Source organism: Labeo rohita, chromosome 7 (assembly GCF_022985175.1).
Source record: "Labeo rohita strain BAU-BD-2019 chromosome 7, IGBB_LRoh.1.0, whole genome shotgun sequence".
In the NCBI taxonomy this organism is placed as follows: domain Eukaryota; kingdom Metazoa; phylum Chordata; class Actinopteri; order Cypriniformes; family Cyprinidae; genus Labeo; species Labeo rohita.
The window spans coordinates 2,350,285-2,370,460 of record NC_066875.1 but is presented as its reverse complement, the minus strand read 5'-3'; the positions used below and the strand labels follow the sequence as shown (position 1 = coordinate 2,370,460).

The 20,176-nt window shown below is 32.4% G+C and overlaps 1 protein-coding gene across 2 annotated transcripts in view; it reads left to right on the top strand.

Annotated features, from left to right (window-relative positions):
- The window catches only part of LOC127168227 (phospholipid-transporting ATPase ABCA1), a 183,456-nt gene that overhangs the window by 71,882 nt on the left and 91,398 nt on the right, over positions 1–20,176 (top strand). The window contains exons 13-16 of one of the 2 annotated variants that reach the window (XM_051114869.1): positions 2,143–2,348; positions 4,348–4,524; positions 15,466–15,688; positions 18,923–19,144. In XM_051114869.1, the coding sequence (XP_050970826.1) occupies positions 2,143–2,348; positions 4,348–4,524; positions 15,466–15,688; positions 18,923–19,144 (828 nt within the window). Of the gene's footprint in view, positions 1–2,142; positions 2,349–4,347; positions 4,525–9,037; positions 9,261–15,465; positions 15,689–18,922; positions 19,145–20,176 lie in introns of both variants that reach the window. The other variant, XM_051114870.1, reaches the window with a different exon arrangement.

Below are 20,176 nucleotides of genomic sequence, written 5' to 3'. Positions count from 1 at the left end.
TCCCAGAATTCCGTTACCTTTATTTCTCTTCCAGTTCAAATTCCAGTTCAGTTTCTGATGAAACATGTTGTCAAATTTAATTCAAAGTCCACCTCATGATTTGAAAAGCAGCCAGTTCTTCAGCTCTGTCTTTTGCCCAGCACTGGTTTCTTCATCCATCTGTTCTCATCTCTCCTTTGATGTTCTCACAACAATTATTTCAGTTTTCCTGCAGAAGCGCTGCTTTTCTCTCTCGTCTGATCTCTTTCACTGTAGTTCTCCCTCTTTTACTTTCGTTTCTTCTGAATTGAAGCGTGTTCGGGGCGGCGTAGCCTAGGGGTGAACGATCTGGGTTGGCGACCAAAAGGTTAGAGGTTTGAGCCTCTCTGGTGTTGATCCATGAGCCGCAGATCAAGGCGCCGAACCTCTGAGAGAGTAATGAGTGCACTTTCATATGATTCACGTCTGTGTTCCCCAAAGCATCGAGCAGAGTGTCAAACTGCATTGTTGCGAGCATTGTGACGCTGAAAGTGCAGCCGATGATCACAGTGATTAATCTGCATGATGTATCATTTTGTGATCAAAACCAATCAAAGAATCAAAACCCAGCGGAAGAGAGTCTGATCCTGATTGTTTCTCAGTGCACCGCTGAATCCTCATCACAACATTCAGAGAGAAACACTCGTAGTAAACGCATCCCATAAATGACTAAAGAGGCAGTTACACTGGATTTTAAAAAAATCACTCTCTATCAAACGTATTTGATTTGATTTGTGATATTTCTAAGTTCTAAAATCTTTTCATCCAAATATAGTTTTAGAAATGTTACTTTTTTTTATTTTTTGCCATTGAAACAGCCAATGAAAAGAAGAAAAAATAATTTGCATTAATTTCTACTTAACATATTTCTACATAACAGTAATTCATGTATCATACACAAACATGAACTAACAAATGATTAATAGTGTGTTATTATAAAATTCATTTATTTTTTGTTCATTTTAGTAATTTTGTTTTGTATTTTGTCATTTGATGTTGTTTTTTTAGTAGTTTATGCTGTGTGTTTCAGTTTTATTTATTTTAAAAAGCTTTTAGACTTTATTTTATTGCAAGTAACATATTTGTATTCATGTTCATTTTAGTAATTTTGTTTTGTATTTTTGCCATTTTTAGTTGTGTTTCCGTTGTTATTTTAAAGTCATTTTAAAGCTTTTGGATTTTATTTTACTGCAAGGAACAAAAAATATATCTGAATTCATTTATTTTTAATTCATTTTAGTAATTTTTTAAATTTTTGTCATTTATAGTGGTTTTTGTTTTGTTTCAGTTTTTGTTATTTTAAAGTCGTTTTACAGCTTTTAGATTTTATTTTACTGCAAGTAACAAAAATATTTTTGATTCATTTATTTTTAGCTCCTTTTAGTAATTTTGTTTTGCATTTTTGTCATTTTATTAGTTTTTTAGTAGTTTTTGCTGTGTTTGTATATTTTAAAGTCATTTTAAAGCTTTTAGATTTGATTTTATTGCAAGTAACAAAAAAAAAGGTCAGTTTAATAATTTTTGAATATTTGTATTTTTTGATGTCTGTTTCAGTTTTTGTTATTTTATAGTTATTTTAAAGTTTTTATTTTAAGTAACAAAAAAATTATATTTTTATTTTTTAATGAATGAATCTATTTTTTTAACCTTCAGTTTTAACTGAAATGGCCCTGGTTCATGATACCTAATGCATTAACTAATACTAATAAACTGAACCTTACTGTAATGTTTCACCCAATGGTTTCACCTCTTGAGTTGGTATTTTTTTCCAGTGATTGCATGCACACGGAGTAAGGCCTGAAGAGCAGATGATGTTTTTTTTCTAACAAGATGTTTGGCTCGTTTAACATTAAGCACGACATATTTCCAGTGGATGTTGTTGGTTTGGCATGTGTGTGATTTTTGTCTGCTCTGTTGATGTTTTCTGGTTGTTTATGGTTCAGTCTGAGTGGATGCTGATGTTTCCTCCAATCTTTCTCTCTTTCATTTACTGTTTCTTCTCATTCGGTCTCGCGTGGTTCTCTGTTCTGCTGTTTGTGTTCAGCATTCGCCACGTGAACCTCGTTCTTCACTGTCAGATTCAGATGCGCAGAGGTGCTAAAGCTGTGTGTGTGTGTGTTTCAGTGTTTTGATCTGGATAAGTTTGAAGGCGTCAGCACTGAGGCTCTGCTGGTCGAGCAGGCTTTGAAGCTCCTGAGTCAGGGCCACTACTGGGCCGGTCTGGTCTTCACGGATCTCAACCCCAGTGACCCGCTGACCCCTCCGCACATTAAATATAAGATCCGCATGGACATCGAGGAGACCGAAAGAACGGACAAGACCAAAGAGAGGTCAGAACCGAACACACTGGATCACAAACGCAAAACATCAACACATGACAGTGGGGGAAAAAAAAAGTTCTTTATATACAAAATGGAAAAATGAAAGGTGCTACTTTAATATTAATTAAAAATGAGAAACTGATTGATTAATAAATAAATAAATAAATGAAAAAAATATGCATGGATGGCTCAAATTCACAATACTGAATTTGTAATAAATAAATAAGTAATGAATTTAATAATATTAATGTTGTGAAAGTCTAACTTTCTACTAGTTCAAGATAAAATGTGAATGTTTTCTTTTTGCGTTTGTTTGTAAGTTTAAAGGTTACAGTACATAGTACAGTACCTTTCATTTTCTTTTTCTTTTTTTTTGTTCTTTGCACTTGAATTTTACTTTTTGAAAAATGTACTTTTTTAAAACTTTATTAATTAGTTAATTAACATCATGAACTTTATATCCACTTAATATAGAACAAAGGCATGCATATAATGTTCTGGAAAACTAGTCAGATTTGTAATATTTGGCAGAATCATGTGCTGATAGCATTAAACCAAAGTGTTGAATTATGGTCATGTGTATTTTAATATCATGCTCTTACAAGATCTAAATTACAAATCTTTGCATGTCCATAGTGTATTTTTACTTTTACTTTTGTGTTGGTAATGTTGCCTTGGCAGCTAACTTAAGAATAATAAAACTAAATGGAAATAAATTAAAACAAATAATTACAATAAAATTACATTAAAAAAAATTACAATGATTAATGAAAATGATGAATGCAGATAACAAAATGACTAAAACCTATTTTAGGTGTTGTAAATTAAACTATTAAAAACTGAAATATAGCTAAAATAAAATAAAATGGAAAACCTGAACTAAAGAAGAAAATTTAAATGTTGCCTTGGCAACTAACTGTAATAGAATAATTGTAAAAATAAAAATAATTTAAAGCTTATTATAAATATATATTAAAACTAATAAAAATTCGAAATAAACATAAAATTACTTAAACTACAACAAAAAGATAAACAGAAATATTAAAACACAATAATAATAATAAAAATGACAACATACCAAAATGACTAAAACTTGTTTTAAGTGTAATGGTAAATTAGAACTATTAATAAATGAAAATAAAATAAATTAAAATAAAATAAAATAAAATAAAATAAAATGTTGCCTTGGCAACTAACTGAAATAGAATAAGTTTGAAATAATTTGAGTTGCTAAAATTACTAAAATAAAATAAAATAAGAATTTGACTTGGCAACTACTGTAATGCAGTAAATATGTTTGAGGTTGAATATAGTTGAATTAATAAAATTACTAAACTTGAAATAAATAAATAAATAAATAAATAGAAAATTTCGCCTTGGCAACTACATTAATACAGTAAATATGTTTGATGAATATAGTTGAATTAATAAAATGACTTAACCTGAAAAAAGTAGATAAATAAATAAATAAACACAAAAATGAAATATAAGTGAGAAATTAACATAAAATTACTAAAAATTAAGTGTTGCTGATAATAAAAACTTAATTGAAAATAAAATGAAAAACTTAAACTAAGTTAAGATTTTTTTTGAAGTACTAAAATTACTAAAACTAAGACATAAATGAATTAAAGCTAAATAGAAATATTAAAAACAATAAGGATAAAAATGATAAAAAAAACTTGTTCTGTTAGTGTAAATTAAAACTATTAAAAATAATTAAAATTAAAATACAATAATAAAATGTATAATAAAAATTGGCTTTGACAACTACAGTAATGTAGTAAATATGTTTGAAGTTGTAGTTTAAGTAATACGCTTACTAAACCTGAAATAGAACTGAATTAAAGGTAAATAGAAAAAACAAAATGCAAACAAATGAAAACAGCAAAAGCACATAAGTTACTAAAACTGAAATAAAAACGCAAACTGAAAATATAAAAATACAAGTGATTTTCTGATAAACGTGCAGTGCGTTCACGTGTTTTGTTGTTGATGTGCGTTTCAGGTCCTGGTACCCGTCGGCCCGTGCCAACCCGTTGAATGACCTGCGCTACGTGAGCGGAGGCTTCGTGTACCTGCAGGACATGGTGGATCGCGGGATCGTCAAAGTCCAGACCGGAGTCAGTCAGCCGCTCGGCGTCTACGCGCAACAGATGCCGTACCCGTGTTACATGGACGACGCGTAAGAGCCTCCGAGCGCCGCGCTGCTCCTCTCCCGCTATTCCAGTCCGTGTCTGTGAAACACGCGTGATTATATAAACACCGATGGTCTGTTTTCATATGGAAATGATGGTTTGATGTGGAGAGTGGGATGGTGAAGCATGCAGAGAGGACGGGGATGTTTTTCACCCGATCTTACAGCATAATCAACGGCTCGCTGTGGCTGTGATTCATGCCTAAAGTAAATGTCAAATTAATATTAGCTTTGATTGGTTCTCTCGCTCTCCACCGGCCAGAGAAATCCATCAGCGCGTCTGCGGGGGTTCGCGCGTGTTTGTTTATCGCCGCTGATGTGGACGTCAGAAGCGCTGCGGAGCGACGCTGCCTTGTGTTTTAATGTGTTTATTGATTCGAGTGAAAGCGGCCTGTTTTATAGATTTCAATGACAGGCTTTTTCTGTGAAACTGAGACGTCAGGCCCGAACTCCAGCCAGGTGATTCTATATCAGACGAGTGTTTTTGCTACTGTTTGCGTCTTAATCTGATGAACGTTTTGTGATGGATGTGAGCGCACAGGCTTGTCTTTGTGGGAGACAAATAATACTAGTACTGTATGCATTAAGATAGGAAGCTTTCAGACATATTGAATCACATTAAATGATGCATCTTTCAAAATAGCTTGATATTTATAATTAATGAGTGGAGATTAAGTTTTAATAAGTAAGTTGAAGAAGTTGAAATAATAATAATAATAATAATAATAATAAAGTGATAAATATTATTTAAATGTAACTAATTATAAAAAATAAGTTAATTAATAAAAAATACTATGGTAATTCCACTGTACTCTAAAATAAAAATGGTGTTATTATTAGAAATAAATTACTAATAATTCTACATTATAAAATAAAATCATTTAATATTATTATTGTTATTATTATTAATACAATTTGTTTTTTAATTATAAAAAATAATCAAATTAATAATAATAAAAAAAAAAAAAATATATATATATATATATATATATATATATGGTAATTATACGGTACAATATATTATACTGTAAAATAAAAATACTGTTTGGTAAAATAAACAATAATAATAACTCATTAATATTATTTAAATGTAAACAAGTTAATAAAAATACTATGGTAATTATACTGTACAATAAATCCTACTGTAAAATAAAAACAGTGTTTGGTAAAATAAACAATATAGTAATAGTAGTAGTAGTAATAATAATAATAATAATAATAATAATAATAATAATAACAATAACAACAATAACAACTCATTATTTAAATGTAAACAAATTATTTGTTAAATTATAAAAAATAAACAAATTATTTAAAAATACTGTCCAACATATAAAATGGTGTTTGATAAAATATAATAGTATAATAATAAAAATAATAATCATTATTGTTGTTATTGTAGTTGTTTTATTTTACGAAATTCAAAAGATTAAATAAAGAAATAAATTACTATACTACTAATAATTCTACATTATAAAATAAAATAATTTAATAATAATAATAATAATAATAACAATAATAATCATTTCAACAAGTTTTTTTGTACTGTGTACAAATACACATACCAAGATTGCTAAAACTTGTTTTAAGTGTTATTGTAAATGACAAATAAATAAATAAATAAATAAATATAAAATAAAATAAAATAACAATTTGCCTTGGCACCCACCGTAATAAAGTGAAATGTTTTCAACACTGTAAATGATCAGAAAGGATCCTGAAAATTCATGATTTTATCACATGAATAAATTAAATTTTAACATTTAGTCACATAAAAAACAGATTTTTTAAAATTGGAATAATATTTCACAGTTTACAGTTTTTACTGTAATTTTGGATCAAATGAATCTATCCCTTGATGAGCAAAAAATTATTATTTCAAAAACAATCTTAGCAATCCCAAACTTTTGAATGCTAGTGGTATATCCGTTATTTTGTATCACTTGTGGATGTTTGTACTTGTAAAATATTGTGTGTGTGTGTGTGTGTGATAAATCTCTGAAGCGTCTTCAGCCTCCCAGCAGAATCGGTCAGACCTGCGTCATTTAGTTCCACTTGAAGGCTCCCAAAACTCCAGTTCTATTCATGCATTAGAAGGACAGAGAATGGAGAGAATGCTAATTTGCTTTTCAGTGTGTGTGTGTGTGTGTGTGTGTGTGTGTGTGTCTGTGTTGAGTCATTTTTCACCACACAAAAAAGCCTAAATCTGAATTTTAAATGTAAGGGGCAGCAGAGTTTCATGTTGTAAATGCCTCAGTAAGTCCTCCAGACGATTCTGGATAAAAACAGCTCATCTACTGACATAAATCCATATTACATGTTCCATTATTTCTAAATGATATGTAAGAAAAGCAGAACAGAAAGCAGAGGGCTCTTTGTTAAAAGCGAATCACTGCGGCTCAAGCATTAATAGTATCTAGAGAAAGCCATCCGTTAGCATTCGCATTCATCTCAACGACAGTTCGTCGGCTAACGCATAAAGTATTGGAAATACGTGAGCTTTTCTTTCTGCGAAACCCAAAAGTTGACAATTTAAGGAAAAATGTTTTGGTGCTTTCATTGACTTCTGTTATTTGTACGACTTAGACACAGTCAGAAGTGTGCACTTAAAGTTACATTCAGTGCAGAATTGTTTGCAAACGCTAAAAGAACGCAAACACAACGTTTAAGCAACGTTATCAGCAGGCACAGTTCGTTCTTAGGGTTTTCTAACCTCAAAACGGCTACAATAATCAACCGAAGTGTGTTAATGCAAGCATATTTAGTGGTTTAGATGAGGACTGGCAGCTGTGTGTGAGTTGTGAGTGAGAGATGATGGTGAATTAATGAGTTTTAAAGAGTTTGTTATCGTGGTCCCCCGGCTGTTTCTGGTGTCAGCTCTAATTGTATTGTGGCATCTCTCCCTGACTGTATTTATGAAAGGTAAGCAGAACTGATATGAGAAATCTATAGCTTGTCATATTTTGAGAGCACATGATATATTTGAGCTGCTAGCTAATTGAGCGCAGACAGCACTTTGTTTCCGGAACCTTCTGCTCCGATATTGACATGACATTTTCCTGGCCTTATGAGAGTACTTTAATACTGGCTTACTGTATTATCAAAGCGCCATCGGATGATGAATCATACTGACGCTGAGCTGTGTGTGTGGCGTAAAGATCACCCGGCACGGCGGCGTCCATTCACAACAATATCAGATGCACAGTTATTATTGTTGACTAAAACAAAAAAATGTTAATGTATTCCAATTTTCGCTTAGTTTGAAATGCTAGCATATGTAAAATGCAAAACTAAATAAACTAATACTAAACTTCTACATTTCTTATTTTTGTTAGTGTGGAGTATTAAAGTACAATAAAAAATAAAAAATAAAAACATAAAAAATCATTACTTTACATAAAACATTGAACTAAAATACAAATATTAATATTACAATCTAAAATATAAAATATTAACCAAATAGATATATTTCAGCTACATTTCTTATTTTGTTTAGTTTGAAGTACTGAAATGTCTAAAACTAAATAAAAAAAAATCCATAAAAATGATTACTATAAATGGACATCTACAGTACCTAAAATAAAAAAAAATAAATAAAAAAAAACAGCTAATTCCAGCTACTGCTTTATAGGTACTACTATAGCTATTTTTGTTTAGTTCGGAGTATTAAAATACTAAAAATTTCAGTGCTAAAATAAATAAAACTATTGCTAGAAGTAAACATTTTACTAGAAAAAAATGATCTAAAACTAATTTTAAATAAATAAAAATAAAATATTAAAATCTAACATAAACATATAAATATAAAATAAATAAATAAATATAAAATATTAACAAAATAGATATATTTCAGCTACATTTCTTATTTTGTGTTTTGTTTGAAGTACTGAAATATCTAAAACTAAATCATTACTCTAAATGAACATTTACCTAAAATAAAATTCAGCTATAAAAAATTTATTCCAGCTACTACTTTACAGATACTACTACAGCTATTTTTGTTTGATTGTTTTTGTTTTGATTGATTTTTGTTTTTGCTTGAATTGATTGTAAATATAAAAATGAGATGTTCGTTTATATCATCACAAAATGTAACTATCACCCAGCTTTTATCTGTTAAATGTGACTATAAAATATAAAAATATTAATATATAAAACTGCTTCGAAGCTGTGTATTGTGAGAGAGAAAATCTGTATAAAGAAATTAACTTGCTTTGACAAAAACACAACTAAATTACTAAATCTTTAACTAAAATTAAATATAAAAAAACAAATGTAATTCAAAATATTAATAAAAACTCAATAGTACCACTAGTTAAATGGTTAAAAAAAAAAAAAAAAAAAAAAAAACCTTGTTCACCCAAACATGTAAATTCTGTCATTCATAGAGTTACTCGATCCAAACCTGGATGTTTTTTTTTTTTTTTCCCTCCTGTGAAACAAAGTAAATTGTGCGAATGATGACACAATGTTCTGAGATCAGCTCTGGTCATTCCTGCAGCTTCACTTCGTACATTGGCACCATGCTGCCCATGTTCCTGGTGCTGGCGTTCATCAACTCGGCCAGCCTGATCATCAAAAACCTGGTTCTGGAGAAGGAGCTCCGTCTCAAGGAGGTTCTGCGGGTTGTTGGGGTTCGAAACAGTTCCATGTGGTTCTGCTGGTTTATAGAGAACATGATTCTGCTGGCCATTCCCTGTGCTTTGATCTCGGTGTTGGTAAAGGTTAGTGGTGCCGAAACGTTGAAAAATCAGAAACAGAAATGCAAATCGAATAATCAAACAAAAAAGGAAGGATGCAAACTTATCATATTTTGGGGCAAATTTGCAGTTGCGCAGCACTGTGTTCATTTGCATGCGAGCAGCTCGTGATTTGGTGTTTTCAGCACCTCAGAGCGACTCATTTCACGGCAAATGCTGCTCCACATGAACATGGGAGTTTGGGTCCCACTTAGGAAATTAATATGTGCCACCCATCTTCCCAAATTTTTCTAATTTTTAAAGTGTTCTGCAAAAATAAAATTCAATGAAAATAGAGATTAGTATTGTAAATGTTAAATATTATAAATATAAATATTACAAAACGATGATGATGCTGATGACTATTATTATTATTAATAAATTATTTTATTTTATAATGTAGATTAGTAGTATAGTAATTTATTTATTTGATTTGATTTAATTTTTAATTTCATAAAATAAAACAACAACAACAATAATAATGATGGTAATAATAATATTAGTTATAACAACAATAATAATAATAAAAATTATTATTGTTATTATTATTATTACTTAAATTCATCATCATTGTTATTATTATTATTATATTGTTTATTTTACCAAACACAATTTTTATTTTAGAGTACAGTATAATTACCATGGTATTTCTTTATTATTATTATTATTATTATTATTTTTTAATAATTTAAGAAATAAATTTGTTTACATTTAAACAATATTGAGTTGTTGTTGTTGTTATTATTATTAATATTATTTATTTTATTATTATTATTATTATTATTATTAATGTTATCATTATAAGATTATTGTTTATTTTACCAAATACCATTTTATTTTAGAGTACAGTATAATTACCATAGTATTTCTTTTATTTGTAATTTGTTTATTTTTTTTATAATTTTAGAAAAAAATGTACATTTAAATAATATTGAGTTGTTGTTGTTGTTGTTGTTGTTATTATTATTATTATTATATTGTTATTAATTTACCACCATTATTTAAACCGTTTTTGTTTTAGAGTGCAATATAATAACCATACTTTATATATATATATATATATATATATATAATTTAGTAAATATTGTTTACATGTTATTATTACTATTATTATTATTATTATTATTATTATTTTATACTAATTATAATTATTATTATTTTTCAGAACTTAAAAAAATCTGTTGTGTCCATGAGTTTGATGAGTTCGCATCCCTGAAGAAGAAATTAAACTGAATAATCAAACAAATCACAAATAAAGTCAACAAAACAAAGTATGCAACATGATCACAAAGCACTTTGAGAACACACAGCTCACATTTTTTTTTAGGTCAATGTTAAATCAAAATGCAATTTTGTTTGACAGATCAATTCAGTCTGAACTTTTTTAAATTCAACAGAAACACTAATGCTGTGTTTATGATATGCATAGATGCCATATTTGCTTGTTTGCACCTCTTATCAATGCAAACCATGAGAAATGACAAATCCAAGCTACAATGCAATTAAAGTCATTAAGAAAAATAGAAGAGCTCAAATGTAAAGTTAAAAGGCACAATAATCCATTTAGCAGAGAGGAAAGGAACGTGCTCGTGTTGAGAGGTTGCACATTCAAAAAGTCAAAGTGCTTTGTGGTTTTGATGCTCGTGATCACAGTGGAAATAATTACAGGGAAACGATTACTCCAGAATTGTGGCAAATCAAGCAGAAACGAGTTGAACTTTGATTCCACTAAATTGGGTTATTATGCTAATTTGTTATGCACAGGATCAAATTGTTGATGATTCAGAGCCGACCTCCTCCGTATCGCTCGCTGCCTCTCTCCGCCGTCTTTTAAAGAGCTTTTTTGCAGTTTCCAGAGGGTTTTGTGTTCATCTGCGTGGAGATAAGGCGTTTGTTCTCTGGTGTTGAGAATTAGCCTGTTTCACATTTCCAGTGCTTTCACGTCGACTCTCACAGGCTAAACTTATTTCCAATGAGTTCCAATAGTGGCCGAGATCTGGAGTCTGTTACTTTTTTAAATAATAATGTGAATTAAATTTTGTGTGAATGTTTGAACTTGGTTTAAAGCAGCGTCACACATCTGACAGCGCTCTTGCTGTGAGGAAGTTCCAGCTTCAGACTGCCACGGGCGTTTTGGGTGTCTTTCTAAACTGAACTGCTCAGTTGTGTCGTTCCCCGTGTCACTTCATTTATTTCATTCTCTCTGTCTGTTCGCTCCGGCTCTCCGTGTTCGCGCTCAAAGTGAGAACTACAGTGTGTAGCGCTGGGAAAATCATCTTTTGTCAGCTCACTTCCCTCACAGACCTCCACTCCTCCACAATGAGCTTTCAGTTTCTGTCAGAGACACTTGTGTCATCTCGCTAATATTTCATCTCACTCACCTGCTCCTAACATCATCATAAAACCGCTTAAAATCCATATACTTAAACTGGATTTTAAAAAAGTTTGTTAGGACAAATTTTAGGTCGGCTTGAGAAAGCTTAACATGTTGCTAGCATGAATGAACATCTTGCTAGTATGTTTTAGCATGCTTAACATGTTGTTCGTATGTTCTAACATGTTGCTAGCATGTTTACCATATTGTTAGCATTGTTACCATGTTGATTGCATGACTTAGCATGTTGCTAGCATGGTTTTAACATGAATATGCTACATGTTTCTAATGTTTAGTATGTTGTCATGCGTTTATAGCATGTTAAGCTTGTTTGCTAGCATGCATTGATAACATGTTTTAGCATGTTACCAAGTTAGTAGCAGGTTGCTAACATGTTTTAACATATTGCTAGCATGTTTAGCACATTTGTTAGCATTTTTACCATGTTGTTAGCATGAATTCACGTTTAACATGTTGCTAGCATGAATTAACATTTTGCTAGCATGTTTTAGCATGTTGTTAGCATGAATTAGCAAGTTTCTCACACGTTTAACATGTTGATAGCGTGAATTAGCATGTTGCTAACATGTATTACCATGACTAGCATGTTTTAGCATGTTGCATGAATTTATGCACTGCTATCATGTTTCTAGTGTATAGTATGTTACTATGTTGGTAGTATGCTTTAACGCTATGATAACATGTTTTTAGCATGTTTGCCAATTGTTAGTAACATGTTTTGACAAATTGCTAGCATGTCTTAGCAGGTTTTAACACATGACTAACGTATTTTAGCACATTATTGGTATGAACTGTATGTTGCTAGCATGTTTCTTACATGTTTTGCATGTTGATAGTTTGAAAGAACGTGTTACTTGCATGTTTTAGCACATTTGACACATTAGGATGATTTATCATGTTGTTGGCATGTTTTAGCCATAGCATTGTTGGCATGAATTGCATGTTGCTAGCATGTTTCATACATGTTCAACATGCTGATAACATGAATTAATGTTGCATGCATGTTTCTAGCACATTTAGCACATTAATAGCATTCATTGTCATGTTTTAACACATGGCTTACATATTTTAGCAAATTGTTGGCATGAATTGCATGTTGCTAACATTGTTTCTTACATGTTTATGATTTAACATGTTGCTTGCATGTTTCTAGCACATTTAACACATTGTTAACATGAATTGTTGTTGGCATGTTTTAACACAGCTAACATTTACTAGCATGTTAGCATGCTGCTAGCATGAATTAGTGTTGCAGACATGGTTAGCATGTTGTTAACATGTTGCTAGCAACTCTTAATGTGCTGCTAGTATGTTTATAGCATGTTTAGCTTGCTGCTATCATGTTTTAACACTCACTATGGTAGCATGTTTTAGCATGTTAGACAAGTTGCTAGCGGTTTTATCCAGTTGTTAACATGTTAGCATTTTTCTAGCACATTGTTACATGAAATTTAGCGTTTCTAATATGCTTACCAAGTTGTAAATCTGAATTAACATGTTACTAACATGTTTTAGCATGTTTAACACATGGCTAACACATTTTAACATGTTGCTTTTCAACATAACACATGGCTAACATTTGACATGAATTGCATGTTGCTTGCGTGTTTCTAACACATTAAGCACATATTAACTTGAATTATGTTGTTGGCATGTTTTAACAAATTGCTATATTTTATAGCATGTTAAAAGTGTTGCTTGCATCTTTAAAAAAAAACTGTGCTAGCATGTTTCTTTGTCATGTTTGTCATGTTGCTAGCATGAGTTAACATACTAGTGATGATCTATATATGAGTAGTGTTCACCAACTAGCTTAGGGAATGTTACCAAAATATTGAAAAATGCTTGTGATTTGCTAAAATTATGCTATCTATCTGTTTTTCTCAAACCAACCTAATGATGTAGTACTGCACATTACGTTTATTATTTATTATTTATTACACATTACCTTTTTTTTTACATTAACTCGGCTGCTCTGATACTGGGATATTGGAGTAAATGTAAGTGTGTACCGTGTACATGTTTACTGGGAAATAACAGACAGGATGGCTTGGTTTCATTCTGATGGGAATACACAATATTTTCATCATTTTAATACCAGCTTCAATATATTGAATTTGCATTGGGTTGAATTTCACTGTTCTTGGAAACCATCTGTGCATCTGTGCTGGGAAGAAGTATGACCATATCAGGTTTGACCAAATGCAAATGAATTTTTCTTTATATTATATAATGGAAAACACAATTCAGAAAAGATAAGAAATATGCTAATGTTATAGACACAAACCAGTGATGAAGGCAGCTTTGCCCTGCAGTTCTGTATTTATTGTTCTTGTGAAAGAGGTACATTCTGTGCCTCTGTTATGACAGCTGGCCTGTTACGGACCCATTATAGGGGTCCTTATAATCAGCAGTGTGATTATTCAGCATTCTCAGCCTGTTACTTTCCGAAACTCTTTCATCGCCTCTTCGTTTCCATGGTGAAAATGGATAGAATGTGCAGGGAATCATCAAATTAGTGCCGAATTTAAAATTTAGCTGCCTGGTGTAAATTGATGGGAGACTTTGTTAATTGCATTACTGGCCGTTTATTAAAAACTTTGGCTAAATGCATTACTGTGTGCTTCCCTGTTTAGATGAACTGACAGTTTTACACTGTTCTGTTGGTTAAAAGCCACAGTAGATGAGCTGATGTGGGTATGTTTTGTCCGTTATTTAAAAACCGCAAGGACAAGGCATGGATTTAACAGCAGGGTGATCTCTGAACGCTTGGGAACCTAGAATATTATCATCAACTTAAATTGTTCTGATTGGACTCAGGCAGTGCATTTAAGATATGACAGCAAGTACAAAACAAAATGAGAATTAAAACTAGTGAATTTTCCAAACTGTAACAGGCATCATACATAAAGAAAAATAACAGGGCCATAACACACACACACAAAAGAAATGACTTGTGTGTTTGATATTGAGTAGGTAGTTACTATTGCACCCAGTGAATTGGTCAGATGACACTGTTTTAAAGTTGCATACTTGCAACTCAAGTGATCTTGGAAGAGTTATTATTTAGTGCATCTAGGACAGAGAAGGAAAGATCCTTTTGTTACAGTGACAATGAAAGTTCAGGAAAGTGATCTTATGCCTCTGGGTTTGTACCATGAGGCGCCACTCACTCACTGACAGCAGACTTCTGGAGGGAGCATAAACTTATAAATATGTGTGTAGGTAAGATAGTGTTGACATGTCTACTAGGCAAGTCAAGATCTGTGCACCTGCTGTGGGGCTGTCAAGTTGAAACAAGAAGTAGCAGTGGTAGTAAAAAAAAAAAAAAAAAAAAAAAAAAGATTGTCTCCAGCGATGTTGTATAAATCGAGAAGAGAAGCGAGCCAAGCGCCGAAGCCTGTGGTACCCCAGAGGTCGGTTGATGCGACTGAGACTCTCTTTTCCTCCAAGATGCCCTGAAGGATCTACCAATGATGTAGATCTCCAGCCAGCGGGCTGAAGTTCCTGTGATGCCCAATGGACAGGAGTATCTAGTGATTTACTCTATTATAGGTAGCAGACAGACCCAGTCAAATGAGGACAGATGATCTGGAGGCAGCTCTTACCACCGCAGGGCTTTAGTGACAGTGTATTTTCTGTGGTGTCCATGTTAAATGCTTTATAGAAAAGAAGAACTATGGGAAGAACTCTGCTTGGTTTTATGGTCGGTGTGCGTGTGTGCATATATATGTGAAATAACTGTTTGAATGAAGGTGCTAGTAAGTTTTCATACTTGTTTGTGTGCATGTGTAGGTTTCTACGATCTCTGACGCGCTCCCTGCCTCTATATATGACTTTAGCGTGGATCTTCTCGGTTGCGTTGATAGTCAAGGGTGTGGTTCAGGAGAAGGAGGCGCGTCTGAAGGAGACTGTGAGGATGATGGGATTGAAGGGCTCTACCTACTGGCTGAGCTGGACCATCAGCAGCATGTTGCCCCTCGCTGTCAGCGCCGCGCTCCTCACTGTCATTCTCAAGGTGATTAATGCTGATTTACTGCCATTCACAAACACTGCGGTACAACAGATCCAAGATCTGATCTGGAGTACACTGGATCAGAGAGCTTCCTCAGCTTTGCTCTGGTAGTGGTTCATAAACAATTTAGCATGTGCTGTTGAAAAGATGAAAACCTGGTTAGACTCGGCTTAAATTCCAAGACAGTCTGTTTTTTCTAAAACGATAGTTCCGGTACTTGGTTCTGATCGGTTGAGCCGCGTTCTAAGCTGTTGTAAAACACTATACAAACATACAACTTTGTTTACATCTGTGTGTTGCTTGGCAACCACTTTGTTGAAACCACAACCATTTCTGAGGAACTGCATTGTTTGGCGGAAGTATAATGTTTTTATTTATATCATTATGCTTTATTTGCCCTGTTTTATCTTGTTAAACATTACTACATATACAGAATAACTGTTTTATAAAAGCAATAAGCCCCATAAAGCCATGGTTTACAGTGAATTTATAACAGCGTTGTGCCTGACAATGCCCTTTAGCTGTTATAAATCCACTGTAAACCATGGCTTCTTGGGGCTTATTGCTTTATTAATAGACAGTGATCATCTATTAATTGCTCAGGCTGGTAAGGCTGGATGCCGTTGCAAATAGACCAACATGATGAGCATGAAAGAGAAGAAAACAAATTGTTAACTATGATGGGCTTCAAAATGATCTAAAATGTTTTAAAATAAGACAAGCTTTAAATTTAGGTAAAACAACTAAAATAAAGCAAAAAGCCCCCAAAAAAGGTGGTTTACAGTGGATTTATAACAGCTAAGAGGTGTTGTTAGGCCCGACACAAAGCCCCCTTAGCTGTTATAAATTCACTGTAAACCATTGCTTCATGGGTGTTATTGCTTTTTTAAAACGGTTATTCCATATACATAGTAAGGTTTCACCTTCAAGTGTAATGATATTAATAAAAACATTATTGTTCCTCCAAACAATGTAGTTCCTCAGAAACAGTTGTGGTTGCAACAAAGTGGTTGCCGAGCAACACACAAACGTAAACAAAGGTGTGTGTTTGTAGAGTAATTTACAACGGCTTCGAATGCAGCCCAACCAATCAGAATCAAGGACCGGAACTATCCGTTTTATATCAACATTTTAATTGTTTTATTAGTTTTGAAGACTAATGTTTCATTGTGTTTTCATTAGTGCTGTCAAAATTAGCGCATCAACGCAGGCAAGATGTTGTCAGGCCATATGTCAGTAAAAACAAATGTACCTGTCCTGTCAGCCATTATACTGTGCTCGTCGCACATGCTCTTCAATTGCACGCACAAATGCGCCGACATGCACTGTAGCCTGTATTTTCATAAAATGTGAATAAAACTACGAGAATACACGAGAATATTAGATCTGTGTCACATTCAGCAGTGGCAGCTCTTAATCAAAGAACAAAAGAAAAGAGGAAATCAATAACTTTTCTAGCTTTAAGGATTCATCTATATTTAATTTAGTATTTAGTGTTTGATAACTTTATTCAATTTCTGTATATTTCCTACTTGATGAAGGGCACAATTAAATAATGGGTTTATGTGAAGATAGATTAAAGTTCACTTAAATTCGATTTTTTTAAAGTCTAATTGTTAAAATTGATAGCTTTCAATTATACTGTAATGTTGAATAGCAATATTCAATGGTTACATATAAAGAAAGAACAATTTACCAGATACATCAGTTATATTCATTCAGTCAGTCATTAAAAAACAAACAGCTAATATTAAAGATATACTCTCTTTATGTTGTTTCTACATTAATTTGAAGATTGAATGTGAAATTAATGCAATATAAAAGTATATAAAAACTTTTAAAACTTGTAATGTGAAGTGGAATTAATCACGGTTAATTAAAAAAAAGGTGTGATTAATTTATTATTTTTTAATTAATTTATTATTATTATTATTATTATTTTATTTTTTTTTTTTTTTAATCGATTGGCATCACTAGTTTTCATTCTTAACACATTTTTTTAAAACTTGGAACTTGGAGTCAGAAAGGTTGGGATCCACCACTGTTTACTGGCACAGTTTACGAAAAGATCACCAGTTATTATTTATATACTTTGACAGTTGTTCATTGAAGCTGCATCTAAATATAGTAGCAACCAGAGGCATAATCAATAAACTGTAATAACTAGATGCAGACTCATACAGATGATTACTGCCGCTTACTCGTTGTTAGTGGAATGTATCAGTCTTGATGTAAACACGAAACCTATGAAGCCTAAAACTGGAAACTTTATAGTAAAGAGTTATTTCTACATTATTTAAACCATAAAAATAGTTTTGTTGGTATAAATTAATGTATTTAGTGATTCGGTGATGCTAAACAATATATTTGACTTGAATTAAAAAACTATTCATTTAGATGTTTAATTGTTTTCGTTATATGCAAATAAACTGTCAGTTTACATGCAGTTATCCAAAGGTTATTTGAAACCAGGAATACTGGTTTCACACGTTTGACATGTAATAAGCAGGTCAATTTAAAATGAGATCTTTTTTCTGCTATTACAAATATTTTCTTGTCCAGCTAGTATCCCAGCGTTCATTTGGAGCCTCATTCAAATATTTGGTCTTCCTCCAATCCATAGCAAAAAGACCTACCAAAAGCCAACTATTTGCATTTACCAACACATAATTGTGAGCTACGATACTGATGCAGTTCCTCATGAAATTAATGATTGCAGTTATTTTATTAATTAATTAGTTAGTCAGGTAATAGTGAACCTGGAGTGTCAAAGCTGGAGTGGGATCAGATGGTGCAGTGTTTGTGAATGGACAGGTTTTGTTGGGCTGTGTGGCTCTGTGTGGGTTCGAAAAACATGACAGATGAGCTTATATTCGAGCGCACACATGATTTATTAAGCTCAGCGCACCAGAGCCATGATGCCCACTGCTTATTCAATCACAGATCTGTCTTTTAATCAGCGCTCTCTCTCTCTATCTCTGCTCTTGACAGATGTAATCTCTTCTTTCAGACGAGTGGCTTTTCAATGTGTTGTTGTGCTTTGTAATTATCAGGTTGTATTACTGATGCATCCATGGAAACTCAAATGCAGTGTTCATTAGAGGGTGCAAAAAGCTTTCACGCCGTTACGGCCGACTGTCTTTGCGCTCCGCGGACAAATCCATCATTTGTCTAAGCGACTGTTTGACAATAACAATGTTTGCTCCATCATTTTCTCTCCTCTTCTCTGTCTCTCAGTATGGGAAGGTTCTGCGATACAGCGACCCGTCTGTGATCTTTGTCTTCCTCCTGGTCTTCTGCGTGGCCACAGTCATGCAGTGCTTTTTCATCAGTGTGTTTTTCTCTCGGGCGAATCTGGCAGCCGCCTGTGGGGGCCTCATCTACTTCCTGCTCTACCTGCCTCATGTGCTTTGCTACGCCTGGAGGGACGTCCTGGGCTTCGGGGCCAAGATCGCCACGGTGAGACATTCAACACTGCTCTACACCAACCCGGAGGACTCGTGTCCTGGTGCGTTAAATCATCAGATGCTGAAAGCAGATCCAAAGTCAGGCGTTCTGAAAAAGAAGTATGCTTAAGTGTATTGAATGTGCACTTGTAGTGTACTTTGAATCTTAAAAAGTAGATTCTTAAAAAAAATATATATGTATATTAATAATATGAAAGACCACTTAAGCGACTTCAAGAGAGACACTTAACACACTTAAGTACACTTTTAAAAAGTCACCTTTGTAATAATGTCAAATGAAAAGTAAACTTTTGTTATGCTTTAAAGTAGTACACTTATATTGATATGCTGACTTAGGTACTTAAGTATCATTTTAATTGTAGTGTTATTCAATATTACATTTAATATATTTTAAATGCACTAATTTGCAAGCTTGTCATTACAAATGTTTAACTGCAAATATTTAATTAGATATTTAACCATATTTCAAATGTAAGTAATTTATGAAATTACGTATAAAGGTGTACTTAAGTCCTTTAAAGTTGCATTTAATATAAGTTTAAACTAAAATGTTATTTTATTTAATTGCATTTAACATTCAATTTAATGCCTGAAAACATTACATTCAGTTCACACTTATACAGTTATGTAGGTTCTCTTTTAAAAGTTTTCGCCAAAAAACAAAAAACAAAAACATGAGCAAGAAAGAGAAAAAAACTGGAACTTCATCAATACATATGCACATTTCAACAGAAATGTATATATGCTTGTCAGTACGTTCAGCAGTACTTAAACCATATTTCAAAAACAATAGAAGTAATTATGAAATTGAATATAAAGATGTACTTGAGTCCAATTTAAGTGGGTCAAAACACAAAAGTTCAGCTAACTGCAAATATTACATTTTCATTTAATAGCAATTAAAAACAAAACATTACATTCAGTTCACACTTAAGTATATTCTTAAGTAATATTTCCACAATAAGCACAGTTTTTTTTTTTTGTTTTTTTTTTTTAATATGCTAATGTGTACATGTACGTTAGC